Source organism: Schistocerca americana, chromosome 7 (assembly GCF_021461395.2).
Source record: "Schistocerca americana isolate TAMUIC-IGC-003095 chromosome 7, iqSchAmer2.1, whole genome shotgun sequence".
Taxonomy (NCBI): Eukaryota; Metazoa; Arthropoda; class Insecta; order Orthoptera; family Acrididae; genus Schistocerca; species Schistocerca americana.
The window spans coordinates 115,459,901-115,475,430 of NC_060125.1; the positions used below are offsets into that span (position 1 = coordinate 115,459,901).

At 42.1% G+C, this 15,530-nt stretch overlaps 1 protein-coding gene across 1 annotated transcript in view; it reads left to right on the plus strand.

Moving 5' to 3' along the window:
* Positions 1-293: 293 nt before the first annotated feature.
* Positions 294-15,530, plus strand: part of LOC124622564 (myrosinase 1-like) — a 118,665-nt gene continuing 103,428 nt past the window's right edge. The window contains exon 1 of the mRNA XM_047148307.1: positions 294-505. Within this exon, the coding sequence (XP_047004263.1) occupies positions 337-505 (169 nt within the window). The 5' untranslated portion in view covers positions 294-336. The remainder of the gene's footprint in view (positions 506-15,530) is intronic.

Below are 15,530 nucleotides of genomic sequence, written 5' to 3' on the forward strand. Positions count from 1 at the left end.
TCCCTCCAACGCAGCATGTGTAATTATTTTAATTTATCTTCGCAGCATCAGAAGCAGCTCCCAATCTTTTCAGCGAACGTCGTGCAGATTGTACGCTTTCGAGATAGAATCAGGTGACACTGTTCACATGATTTCTCCGATTATCTAAGTACTCTTTTTTCAGAGTTGTAACCACTTGAAATCACGTGAAAAGTGTCAGCTGATTTCTCCGATTACCTAAGTACTCTTTTTTCAGAGTTGTAACCACTTGAAAGAGGCGGCCTCAGGTGGCAAGTGTGACTGATATATAAACGCCGTTGAACTGCCAGGCCATACTGGACTCCGTTTTTGCACGAAATGCAGCGAGTGGCGCTACATGTTGCGGTGTTGACCGCTGTGAGTCTGTTGCTCGGAGTTCCCCAATCAGCGTTGGCATCACGCAGGGCTGCCAACCAGTTCCCAGACGACTTCTACTTCGGCGCTTCCACTGCCGCCTACCAGACCGAGGGCGCCTGGGACGCAGATGGTGAGTCACGATCTGACGTGCTGCAAAACTAAAAACAATGGAAAAAATAAAAAGGGTTATTATTCCATACCAAATTGAATAAAGAACTCGAGTTTTTAGTGAACGCCCCCAGTAACGATCAAGCTTCTTTCTCAGATTCACTCTTTTCTATCCGTCAGTTCGTCCAAGAAGCTGCCAGACGTACCAACAAAGATGGTCAAATTGGACTTCATTTTCGAAGTAACTGTCAGGCTGTCGTGGAGTATTTTTAAACCAATGGAGAAGGCTATAAATGCAGACAAAACGTTTCTTGCATTGAGTTTATCGCTGGATATAAAGAAAAATCAAGGACTCCAGTCCAGGGGATGGTTAAAATTCAAATATAAATAAACCCATGAAAATCTAATGAAAGTTTATTGAAATACCACAATGAGGAAGATGTGTGCAGAATATTGATTACCAGACCACGGATTTTTAGGTCGTAAAAAATGTGTTTTAGGCACCTAAAATAGGCTCCTTCAGTAGTTCATTTAGGCTATATAAAACCTAAAATAGGCTCTAATAAAAATGATGCAGAGAAAATAAAAATAAATTAAAATACACAGTCATTAGTCATCTTATTAGTCATTAAAACAAGGAGAATGAATATTTACACAGTTACAGAGCACAGCAATCTACAACATTAATGTTGAACATAACTCCAAATATTTTTGAGTTCCTGCAAGATAAAGAACTCCGTAAAAAAGATGTGGCAATGGTTTAATTAATGCATTCGTAGTTTCACATATTCTGACCATAGTTGGCTTCACAATAAATAACCAAAATCTTTTCTAGGTTTTCTAGTGAAAAACTGTGGCGCTTGTCAATCAGAATCAATTTATACGCTGAAAAAGAACGTTCTACATCGACATGTGTGACAGGGGCGTACTTCATTTTCGGCACATGTTGGACAGGAATGCTGCAGTCAGGAGTGCTGGATTTTCCACTAAGTATGTTGGCAGCTGCACACAACTCCTTCAGGCCAGTGTTCTTCTGCAAAACCGTTTGCATTTTTGCCCGTACTCTTTCCCCTGCTTCACCTGGCGCTTCATTAATTTTCAGTTTGACTTCTTCAAGCAAAGAAATATTGTCGTAGATAGGTCTCCCTGAGCCTTCTAATTGTGAAATTATTCTTGCCATAAATGTGTAGTGGGCGCTAATGTAAGATAAGTCACGTTTTAAAGAAGAATCGTAAACTACATTGCTGCAGTTACGGTTGCAGCATCCTCCGGTATATTTTCAACCACCTTCTGAACAGCTGAGAGATGCGTACTGTAGTATTCTGCTGTTATCAGCCACGTGCCCCAGCGGGTGACAACAGGCTCTGGCGGCAGTGGGACATCTGGAAGCTCTTCTTTGAATGCCTGTACTCTTGACGGTGCCTTAACAAAAATTTTCTTCACCATAGATATACTTTATTTACTTTAGGAAAGTGTAGCCTTACTTGCTCTGCTATTCGGTTGATCCCATGCACTACACAAGTTACGTGCAGCATCAATGGGTAGAATACTTTTAATAGTTGAAACGCTGCTATCATATATGCAGCAGCATCAGTGACGGGCAGAAGCACCTTATTCTCATCCACTCCGTTTGGGTATAGCACCTTAAGCCTATTTTTCACAAACTGTGCTATTGTTTGTTGGTTAGTTTTTGCAAGCTGTTTTGAGTAAATCAAATGAGCCCTGGATGGAGCATCTGGATCTAGCTTGCCAATAATCAAGTTTGCAATGTGATGGCCAAGACTGTCAGTAGTTTCATCCACAGAAATCCGTATACAAGATTCTCCAACATCTTCTCGGATTCTGTGTAATGCAGCATTGTAAGCTGAATCCACATAATTCTTACGCAAAGTTGACTCTCCAGGAATAGACTGATGGCAGTAATTCTCAAGAAAACCTCTGAAAATAGGGTTTCCTAGTTTCCAAAAGGGAATTTTCGCTGCCACAAGTGCATGACACAAATCACTGCAGAACTTGTTTTTTTTCGGAGGATTCACCAGATTTATTGGTTAAAAGAGTTTGCTTCAATTTTGTCTTTCGTTCAACATTATCTTTCTGTGCGATTCCATCTGCATGCTCAGTTAAGCGAGATTTCTTAACACTCGAAACCTAATACGAGAGAAAAGGGAAATGCAGTTTAGAATCGCATATAAAGGGTATTTCGTATTACTAAAGGATAGCGATAAAAAAGAATCCTAAGTGACAGGAAAATAAAAAGTCTAAGAAAAACATCAACTAACCTCCTTGTTGTATGCTTGGCAGAAAGTAATTCTCCCATCTGTTGTATAATGCGGAAAATCTTGCAGCCACTGCCTTATATGAGTAGACTTTGAACTAGCTATTTTCGGCATGGCTTAGTATTCTCACACAGAAACTAGAATTTATTTTGCACTTAGAACGTCAGTAACACTTAACACGTCGGTCGCTACACAATGTACTGATTTGTTTTCGCTGGGAAAAAGTGAACGATGACGTGTTTGTTTTCCTTTTACTGCGGTGCATGGGAGCGGTAGGGGAAGTACCGTACTCGTTGCTGGATATATGGCACCTGACAGATGGCCGCCCCTTCTGAACAAGCGAATGGAATCTACCGGTGCCTCAGATGAAAACATCTCACTACTGGAAAATTATTTTTCGAACCAGAAAATTCACGTATAATACTTTTCACGAAACAGAATAGTTTGATAGGACTGCCAGTAGACAGCAGAGAGAAAATGCGCGAAGGGCAGTAATTTAGCTATAGAGGGCGTCTACGATTAACATTGTGATTTTTTAATCCGTGCTCAGCTTAAGGCCTATGAAACCGTTTCTTTGCGAAAATACACAGTTGGCCTGAATCCTATGAACGAAATATTTTCAAATATAACATTTAGTACTCCCACGTTCGATTCTAATGTGTAACTCAAATCTTTGACCGGTTCCCATTCGCTCACCGAAATTAAGCACCGTCGCGCTCGGTGCGAACTTGGATGGATGACCATTCAACCGTGCCGAGTGCTGTTGGTAGTAAGGCAAGCAAAGGAATCGTAAACAGTCTCTAACGACCTTCGCCTTCGACGAGACGTAAAGCCCTAAGTTTACTTCCTTTTTCTAATCTTTAAAAACACAAGAACTCTATGTCAGATTAACGAAATAGGTACTTTTTAGGATTTTGATGCCGAAATGGGCAAAATTAGGCGTCAACGTCGAAATACGCAATTTTAGGTCCTATAGAACTAACATTATTCAGTATAGTTAGTCATGAAACGCATAAGTACCAACTTATATGCAAATTGGAGTTTAGGAAAAAAATAGGTTTTAACGTAAAGATCAGTGATCTATATTTTACATATGAATAATAAAACACCTATAAAGAGTATTTGGTATTAACAGGAATAGAGATATAAAAAAATAAAAAAAGACCGAAGTGTTAGGCAAATACGAAGCATGAGCGCACATCAACTAGCCACCTTGCTGCACGCTGGGCAGAAAATATTTTTTTTCCATCTGTCGTATAGTGTGGAAAAACTTGGAGCCACTTTCTTATTTGATGAAATAGGCACTTTTTAGGGTATTAATGCCTAAATAGGGAAAAATAGGCACTAACGTCGGAATAGGCATTTTAGGTCCTATAGAATTAACGCTATTAAGTGTAAATAGTCATGAAACACATAAGTACAAATTTTTATGCAGATAGGAACTCAGGAACAAAATAGGTTTTTACCCAAAATCCGCGGTCTATTGATTACCTTACTACGTCTTCCTGCATAATGCACGCCTGGGAAAGACGCAACACCTCTGCCGTTTTGGTAACTGCCACTGGTCCTCCCTTTTTTTTTGTTTCCATATACTCTCACAAAATGCAGTGAGGAAAACTGATTCTCCCTAAACATTCCAAGTGAAACGTTACCACAAACGGTGTCTGTATCCGATTTGAGGGCAATCAATATTCCTATGAAACCTTCCCCCGCCGGCACTGTTTCACAAACATATTAAACATCTGAAAAAGTTTTGTTCATCTGAGCCTAAAATCTTATCGTTGTTGTTGTCAGCAATAAAACTGACTTCCAAATTGTAGTCGTAGCAGTACCTCTCTCTCTCTCTCTCTCTCGCTCTCTGTCTCTCTGTTTCTCTCTCTCTTCCATAAACACACACGCACACACACTTTTCTACGCCCTTACCACTCTTCCTGTCCCATTCCTCTCTATCTCTCTCACTCTTTATAAGCTTCTGTATGGTAGTAAAGGGAGCCTGGCAATTTGTATATCTAAGGAAACGTTATTTGTTTCTGGCAGAGCTACCGCTGGTTTATACAGGTTGCGTGTTCCGAAACAGAGATTGTCACGTTTTTCTGATTTGTCGCATGCAGAGAACATCCAAAAAAGCACCTTTGTCTATAATTTCATATGTTCTTAGTTTCGAACATAAAGCAGATGGATGTCTCTTGCTTAAGTCTCTGATATACAAAGAAATGCATTTTGTCCCATTACGCACAAATGTAACACTGATCCGTCACGACACCAGTACAAGACTTCCCTCCCACCGCTTTCTCTGAAGCAGTGACAGATCTCACAGAGGCAATTCAGCTGCACATACGCACTAGAGCTAAGCTCTACTCTTGACATCAATAAGAAGAAAGTGTATATTTTCTAAAGAAACTTCCCAAGACGAACAGAGAGAAAACGCAGCATTTTATTCTAAGCGATTAGTGCTATCTAATGGGACGTGTTTCATGTAAAGAACCTGACTTATCAGCCGAGAGAAATTAGATATATATTTCTTTCGTTTTTCTGGAGAATACTGACGGGACATCACGGGAATAACTTTGATGTAAAATGACCAACAGCTACTACGATTTTAATTATTCTGGAACTATTTTTGACGTTAATATCACCATCTGGCAGAATTTACGTTTCTAATAATGGACACTGCACGTCTACAATCTAAAAAAAAAATGTTGAAATGTGTGTGAAGAGGCCGGCCGAAGTGGCCGTGCGGTTAAAGGCGCTGCAGTCTGGAACCGCAAGACCGCTACGGTCGCAGGTTCGAATCCTGCCTCGGGCATGGATGTTTGTGATGTCCTTAGGTTAGTTAGGTTTAACTAGTTCTAAGTTCTAGGGGACTAATGACCTCAGTAGTTGAGTCCCATAGTGCTCAGAGCCATTTTGTGTGTGAAATCTTATGGTACTTAACTGCAAAGGTCATCAGTCCCTAAGCTTACACACTACTTAACCTAAATTATCCTAAGGACAAACACATACACACATACCCGAGGGAGAACTCCAAACTCCGTCGGGACCAGCCGCACAGTCCATGACTGCAGCGCCCTAGACCGCTCGGCTAATCCCGCGCGGCCTACAATTTTAAAATATAATAGATATGTATTTAGCAATGTGAATGTAGGCGACACAGGAGTATGGCTCGACATCGTCAGAACCAGAATACAACTCGGTCGCGTTATGCGACTGGTTGGTTGTAGCAGACGCGCTGATCAGTCCCGAAAGCACACTTTAACTGTTAGGGCTCAGCCACATAGTCACAGCACTCCCTTCGGTGGCGAAGATGGACGCAGTGAAGAGGCTTGACATCGCTTAATTCCGTACAAATGAAACGTAACGTGGTTGATAAATTAAGGAGAAAATCAATAAATATTGGTACGGAATCAAACAATGCAATACTGATTACATATTATAATAGGTGAAAAGTGCCATTAAAAAACACTCGATGCTGATGCATTTCATTGTTATGTAACGAAATATTAAAACTAGATAACAAGGCGAACCAACTCAAAACCGAGAGCACTTTCGTTACGAGCTATGTACCACTGCAATAATTCATCATTACAGAAATAACCGCCGTCAAAACGAGTGAAATAATCAAAATTAAAACCACGTTGCCGTTTAATAACTTATTAGCACCTTACAATTAATTAGAAAAATATTCCGCACAAAGAAAGGCATAGGTGGTCAATAAAGAAACATCAAACGAAGAAATACTTCAACCGACGTACATACTCACTTTTTGCTACATTCATACTATGTTTTTATTAATACGTTGCGTGCTGTCGAAGAAAATGCGTTTAGAAACGCATATTTCTGGAGACATTTGTAAAGGCTGATCAGAAAGTTTTCCGGTAGAGGGCGTTGCTGCAGCTTGTATGCAACGTAGCGCAACTACTACGCCGGCATATAAGCATCGTTATATACTGGGTGATCAAAAAGTCAGTATAAATTTGAAAACTTAATAAACCACGGAATAATGTAGATAGAGAGGTAAAAATTGGCACACATGCTTGTAATGACATGGGGTTTCATTGGAACCAAAAAAACATCACAAAATGTCCGACAGATTGCGCTGGACAGCAAAACGACAGTGACTGCGCATGACAATCGTGTATAAAAGGCGCTGTAATGAGAGATAGAATCAGATGCGCCAGCAGTCGCAGCATGTTGACGTTACATGAAAATGGGCTTTTAGTGAAGCTGTATTATCAGAGTGGGGAATGTGCTAGTTCAGCGTTACGATCCTATCGCCGTAGGGAGAGGATTCGAACGGGTAAAGGCCCGTTGACAAATGCAGCTGTGGCGAGAATGATTTCGAAGTTCGATGCCATGGGTTGTTTAGACGATAGACCTCGTCTAGGCCGACCGAGCACAAGGCGTAATGCTGCTGAGACAGTTCAGGAAGAAATGGAGACTGTAGCGGGTTCGTCTATGCACGGGGAAGTCAGCGTTCGTGCAGTGCCACGTCGCACCGGCATTCCATACACTACTGTTCGGTTGGCACTTAGGCGTACCCTCCTATGCTATCCGTACAAAATCCATGTGAAGCGGAGGGCATTTGCGGTGTGGGCGTTTCAAAAGATGGCGGAAGATGACGATTGGTTGAGTAACGTGTTGTGGACCGACGAAGCTCATTTCACGCTCCGAGGGTCTGTCAACGCCCACAACTGCAGAATTTGGGCTACCGAAAATCCTAGAACTGTCGTGGAAACTCCATTGCCCGACGAGAAAGTCACGGTATGGGTTGGATTTACCATATGTACCGTTATCGGGCCTTTTTTCTTCGAGGAAATGCGTGATTCTGGTTTTGTAACTGCTACCGTGACGGGTGAGAGGTACGCCGATATGTTACAGAATCGCATCATGCCCATCGTGGCTGATAAACACCTGCTGGAACGTACGATGTTAATGTAGACGCGTGAAAGAGCATCCTGTCTGATTAGGTGCAGCCATTCATGTTCAATGTACGCTCCGACGGACTCAGGGAATTCCAGCAGGACGATTCGAGACCCCACACGTCCATAATTGCTATAGAGTGGCTCCAGGAACGTCCTTCTGAGTTTAAACACTTCCGCTGGCCACCAAAGTCCCCAGACATGAACATTATTTAGTGTATCTGGGATACCTTGCAACGAGCTGTTCAGAAGAGATTTCCACCCGCTCGTACTCTCACGGAGTTATGCCCAGCTTTGTAGGATTCACGGTGTTAATTCCCTCCAGCACTACTACAGACATTGGTCGAGTCCATCCCACGTCGCGTTGCGGCACTTCTGCGTGCTCGCGGTATTACACAGAGCTTGAGTTACTTAAGCAGCTCATCACATGTATTTCCGATTTAATCAGTATTTTTTGAGACGAATTTAAGAAACTTTTCACTGACCAACATGTAGATTCTGGATCTGTAACTTTTAGGGATATGTTTATGAATTTGATACGACAGAAATGTTATAATCTCTGGCGCCAGAATTTCAGTTGTGAAAGAGCTTGTATAGGTATGCCACATAATGGAAAAAATATATTTTTGTACTGTTGTTTCGATGGTTGGTCTTGGGGCCAAGTGGAGGAACAGTTTCAACATTGCCGTAATGTGGCTTAAACAGATACAATAAGGTTTCTAATCATTGTCAGAGGAGGTCTCCTAATAAAGTTACACATTAAAGAATGATGCTTTAAATCATAGTTATCTTTCATACGTAAATGATTTTCTACAGACAATTGTAGTTAGTGTAATGTTTACGGGTAGATCTGCCTCATGATGGCTAGTCAGAACATGATCAGTTTGGAGAACTAGTGGTGGCAACTGTCACAGAGGATTATTATAGTGGCCAGACCAGACAATTGTGAGACACTTTCTAGCCCACGCTGTATCCAAAAACAGCGCTGGTGATGACCAGTTTGCGAGGTCGAAAAAGAACAAAAGACGATAAATTCCGCGTCTTACAGGATTGCGGAAATCATTCTGAAATCTATTAATATGATGTATAATTGCTTTAATATTGGATTAATACATTTTTCGCTCTACTTGTCAGTTGCTGTTGAGCTAATTATTGTTAAGTGTAAGCTACAAATGAAATTCTATTCCTGAAGTCGGGAATGCCTCCAGAATGTGTTGAAATATAGTGATTTATGTTATTTTGTTCGCGTACATAAGGGGCGATCAAAAAGTTTCCGCTCGATAGCCATAAAGTCCGGAATCGGTACGCCAGTCAGGCAAAGTCGCACTGAGTACTCAGACAGTCGTCCCGCCGGCGCACCACGTTGAAGCTCCTGCTGCGTGAAGAAGTCCGTAACTGCCTGCTGCTTTGCTTCCTCGCCCGACAGGAATCCTCGAACTTCAAGGCTTTCTTTAACGGACGAAAGGCGTGAGAGTCGCATGAGGAGAGATAAGGACTACCGGGCGAGGGCTCGAGTGTACCATACTTGAGTTGGCGTAACATCCGATTCACGGCATTTGCAAAGTGGGGATGCGCGTCGTCACGAAGCAGCTTCAGCCATTGTAGCAGCGTTCCACATTACTGCTTTTCGACAGACTTGCTGTCCCATACACATTCTTCATTCTCCAATCGATGTCTACCGGTCTTTGGCCGTCGGCAGCACGTTGATCCTCTTTGGACGCATTTGAATAAAGTCGCCATAGTTCACACTTCCGCATTTACACCTCGCACTACTACCTTACCTGCCGGGTGATCAAAAAGTCAGTATCAATTGGGAAACTGAATAAATCACGGAATATTGTAGATAGAGAATCACAAATTGACACACGTGCTTGGAATGACACGGGGTTTTATTAGAACAAAAAAAAAAAAAAAATACAAAAGTTAGAAAAAAGTCCGACAGATGGCGCTTCATCTGATCAGAATAGCAATAATTAGCAAAACAAAGTAGCACAAAGCAAAGATGATGTTCTTTACAAGAAATGCTCAATATGTCCACCATAATTGCTCAACAATAGCTGCAAATGTTGTGAACAGCACTGTAAAGCATGTCCGGAGTTATGGTGAGGCATTGGAGTCGAATGTTGTCTTTCAGCATCTTAAGAGATGTCGGTCGATCACACTTGCGACTTCAAGTAACCCCAAAGCCAATAATCACACGGACTGAGCTCTGGGGACCTGGGAGGCCAAGCATGACGAAAGTGGCGGCTGAGCACACGATCATCACCAATCGACGCGCGCAAGAGCTCTTTCACGGGTCTAGCAATATGGGGTGGAGTGCCATTATGCATAAAACATCGTACGTTCCAGTGGGTGTTTATCAGCCACGCTGGGGATGATGTGATTCTGTAACATATCGACGTACCTCACACCCGTCACGATAGCAGTTACAAAACCAGAATCACTCATTTCCTCGAAGAAATAAGGCCCGATAACGGTAGATGTGGTAAATCGAACATATACCGTGACTTTCGCGTCGGGCAATGGAGTTTCCACGACAGTTCTAGGATTTTCGGTAGCCCAAATTCTGCAGTTGTGGGCGTTGACAGACCCTCGGAGCGTGAAATGAGCTTCGTCGGTCCACAACTCGTTACTCAACCAATCGTCATCTTCCGCCATCTTTTGAAACGCCCACACCGCAAATGCCCTCCGCTTCACTATATCGCCAGGTAACAGTTCATGATGCCGATGGATTTTGTACGGATAGCATAGGAGGGTACGCCTAAGTGCCAACAAAACAGAACTTCGAAATCATTCTCGCCACAGCTGCATTTGTCAACGGACCTTTACCCGTTCGAATCCTCTCCCTATGGCGATAGGGTCGTAACGCTGAACTAGCACATTCCCCACTCTGATAATACAGCTTCACTAAAGGCCCATTTTCATGTAACGTCAACATGCTGCGACTGCTGGCGCATCTGATTCTACCACTCATTACAGCTCCTTTTATACACGATTGTCATGCGCAGTCACTGTCGTTTTGCTGTCCAGCGCCATCTGTCGGACATTTTGTGATGTTTTTTGGTTCCAATGAAACCCCATGTCATTACAAGCATGTGTGCCAATTTTTACCTCTCTATCTACATTATTCCGTGGTTTATTAAGTTTTCAAATTTATACTGACTTTTTGATCACCCAGTATATAACGATGCTTATATGCCGGCGTAGTAGTTGCGCTACGTTGCATACAAGCTGCAGCAACGCCCTCTACCGGAAAACTTTCTGATCAGCCTTTACAAATGTCTCCAGAAATATGCGTTTCTAAACGCATTTTCTTCGACAGCAGGCAACGTATTAATAAAAACATAGTATGAATGTAGCAAAAAGTGAGTACGTACGTCGGTTGAAGTATTTCTGCGTTTGATATTTTTCTTTATTGACCACCTATGCCTTTCTTTGTGCGGTATATTTTTCTTATTAGTTGTAAGGTGCTAATAAGTTATTAAACGGCAACGTGGTTTTAATTTTGATTATTTCACTCGTTTTGACGGCGGTTATTTCTGTAATGATGAATTATTGCAGTGGTACATAGCTCGCAACGAAAGTGCTCTCGGTTTTGAATTGGTTCGCCTTGTTATCTAGTTTTGATATTTCGTTACATAACAATGAAATGTATCAGCATCGAGTGTTTTTTAATGGCACTTTTCACCTATTATAATATGTAATCAGTATTGCATTGTTTGATTCCGTACCAATATTTATTGATGTTCTCCTTAATTTATCAACCACGTTACGTTTCATTTGTACGGAATTAAGCGATGTCAAGCCTCTTCACTGCGTCCATCTTCGCCATCGAAGGGAGTGCTGTGACTTTCTGGCTGAGCCCTAACAGTTAAAGTGTGCTTTTCGGGACTGATCAGCGCGTCTGCTACAACCAACCAGTCGCATAACGCGACCAAGTTGTATTGTGGTTCTGACGATGTCGAGCCATACTCCTGTGTCGCCTACATTCCCATTGCTAAATACATGTCTATTATATTTTAAAGTTGTAGGCCGCGCTGGATTAGCCGAGCGGTCTAGGGCGCTGCAGTCATGGACTGTGCGGCTGGTCCCGGCGGAGTTTCGAGTCCTCCCTCGGGCATGGGTGTGTGTGTTTGTCCTTAGGATAATTTAGGTTAAGTAGTGTGTAAGCTTAGGGACTGATGACCTTTGCAGTTAAGTCCCAAAAGTTTCACGCACATTTGAACATCCAACAAAATGGTTCAAATGGCTCTGAGCACTATGGGACTTAACTTCTGAGGTAATTAGTCCTGTAGAACTTAGAACTAGTTAAACCTAACTAACCTAAGGATATCACATATATCCATGCCCGAGGCAGGATTCGAACTTGCGACCGTAGCGGTCTCGCGGTTCCAGACTGCAGCGTCTAGAACCGCACGGGAATATCAAACAGCTCAGCTGCGGTTCAGACTGTAAGAATGAATATTTTAAAAATTTCGTGCACTTGCATACTTTCCCTTGATAATGTGCCATCCATCGTTAAACATGCATGCGATTTTAACATACGATATGCGTGGAAAAGAAGAATTTTTGTATTTCTGGAAAAAAATTTATTTATTCCTCTACATTAATGCTATATCTTTCAAAATAGACCTCATTGGATATTATACACTCATCCAACAGCTTTTTTAACCCCGAAATCCTTCTGGAACACGATCATTAAGAAGCATTTAGCTCTCTCAGCGATGAGTTTTTAAGATTATCTTGCGACATTTCTGGCTGTAGAGCCATAATATTCCATCCTACCCACCACTGCATAGTTTTGTTGAGATTGTGTTAGCTGAGATATGACGTCAGAAGGGGCGTGAGGGACCGAAAACATATGGTACAATGAGCACCGTTTCCGTGAAGAATTGCGCTAGTTTAGTAGGTGGATAACATGGATGGCTGTCACCACAGAAGGCAGAGCGCCAAATCTTAAAGTATAATAATTGAGATTTAATTATCAATAATGCAAGTAACCCCTCAATGGTATACTAGCATCCATTCGTTTCAAATCTGATATTTACAATAATCATTGTTAACATTATAATAAGGATATATAGACGAAACACTTCATGCACCTTCAACTTCTATGGGAATTGTGCGCCGAGAAAAGTGATTCGGGCAGACCACTCCACTCTGTTAGGAGGACCATAAGAGACACTCAACAGCAAAAATACTGGGACACTGTAGACCAAACGGCAGAAAAACGGATCATTTGGGAACAGTAGCATAAAAATTGGGCCAGAGCGTGTCATCAGACAGAGGAAGTGGGTCATTGATTCAGGAAATGGGAGCTACCTGACTGTCATTATATTCACTTATGCCCCGTATCTTAAGGATTGATTACGTCACGACACATATTATGGACCAGACAGAACATCTGAATTGCAGTGACAGCATCTGGATACCAACAAACACGAAGCACAGAGGGTTTTAATAATGCGTTTATAAGTGATCACTATCTATCACTCAGGCTTAACTAACAATGAAAGACCAGTTCTGCCAACTCGGTCCTCGTCCTCGTCTTTTGCAAGTTGAGATGATAGCTTCGCACGTTTTAGAATGAAGATAAGATCGACAAGGAGAGTGCGTTGGAGCCTGTCTGTCGTGGCGTAATGGTTAGAAGAGCGCTGATCTGAAGAGTGCTAATCTGAAGGTCGCGGCGGACGGACACTCGAGCGTGGAACTTGTGTTTACTTGCTGATATTGTGCGGTTCTCAAGTGTCTTTACTTAGCGATCTTTTCAGGTTGATAACCGTTCCTGGCAAGTGTTGTTTACGTGTATCTTCACTATTTCAATAGTGCAACTGCAATGGAAACACACCCCAGAAAGAATACTTTCTAACTTGAATTCTCAAAGGATAACGAGCAGCCTACAGCCTTAGAAAACGAGCAGTAAGTAACTATCAGACTTACTAGAGATCAAGTGAATAGTATACAGCGTAACAGTCTATAATTTATTACAAAATTAACTTTCATCCAGTTTACGAACGTGTTGTTTGGTACTCTTCACGAAATATTGACATGGTACTAACTTCCGTACTTCAAGTTTTCTGTCGCTGCATGGAAGGCAACGTGCCCAAAGTGTTTAATATATTAGTGGAATTGCTGAACGAAGTTATGAGACGAAAGTTACATTTGTGGTATTTAAAGCAAGGTATGGGCTGACTATTAACAGTTTCCCGTTCCCAGTCATAAACGATCAGTAAAATTGGAGGTGAAAAAGCTATTCCATCAGTGATCGACTCGAGGAACTATCAGGGCTATTTAACGTATCTGGGGCAGCTCTCATTGTGTTTCATATGGAACCAAACCGACCATGTTAAGCAGGACTACCAGAGACGGAAATTTCATATATAAATAAATATTGCCGAAGGTCATTCTCTATTTTATGATCGGGTTCCGGGTACAACAAGAGATTCAGATGTAAACACTACTGTCTCAGCTGGGAACCGTGAGGAGTTGAGGACGCAGTTCTTGATCCCGCTGATGCAGTCAGTAATTTAGCACAGCACAGGACAGAAACAATATAAAGAATCGATCTGACATTAATAACAGGAAAACAGCTTCGGCAGCAAGTATTCAGGATCCGTCTAGCCTCATAGCTGAGGTCAACAGTGCACCTTACTCGGACAGTGTTGAAACACGAAATCAAGAGCCACGTGACGTAGCAGACACTAATGTGAACGTGAGTAGGTGAAGTCCGAAACTCAATCTCACCAATTTCTAGGTGGAAGCAAATCAAATCGTTGCGTTGCTTGAAGAATCTGTAACAAACTCTGAAGTGCAGAGTAATATACATTCCACAGAAACAGATACAGAAGAAGTTCACTTAGCAGAGGAGTTACAAAAGAAGACAACTGTAGCTCAAGGTGTAGGACTACATATTAACAGAAAGAACGAACAACATAAAAGGAAGATATCAGGGACTAGCACTGAAAAAGCGCAGGAAAAAATAGAACAAGACCTCTTACACAGTCAAATACTGACCTAGGTGAGAGTAGTGTGTCAGGCTCCAGAAGATCCCCCCACACGGTGCACCCTAAGTTCCTGTAGGACCAAAGTGCTGAGGTCATCAGTCCCTAGGCTTACACATTACTTAATCTAGCTTAAACACGCCCGAGGGAGGACTCGAACCTCCGACGGGGGGAGCCGCGCGAACCATGGCAAGGTGCCTCAAACCAGGCAGCTACCCCGCGCCCTGTGAAGAAAGGGGAAGACGAAAAGAAAGGACCGAAACAGGGTATCGTTGTGACTACTGAAAGTAAGCGTAAAATCAGAGACGCGAAACCAAATCTAATCACAAAAATTAAAAGCCGAAACTGATTATCAAGAAATCGCCAGCCATCGTCAGAAATCGTTGCAGAACCATAAAGTCTGCACTTTCAACAATAGCAAAATCTCTTCGTGGTTAAAACTCGTGTGTCTTCAACAGTTTTTATATGCAACTGTATAAGACCCAACATTACTACCGGAAGTTTCTACCATCTCAATTCCAGGCGAGAATTATGATATATGTAGATTAACAAAGAATGGTACACCATCTGTAGAAACTGGAAGGTTGTAAAAAGAAGGGCATTAACAATGTCCGAAACAGGGACTCACTTCTTAAATGTATACACTCCGTCTGGAAGTAACTATAAAAACTTCACAGATGCTAAGTTCATTAAACACGAAGTTGTGCCTGTTTAGCCGATGACGTGGAACAAAGTTGAAACTCAGGAGATTTTAATTGTGGCATTAACCAAAGGGACTAAACTCCAACTTACAACAAGTGAGCAGAGCTGGAGCATATGATCACAAAGCTAAGTATGCGGGACATCTGGGA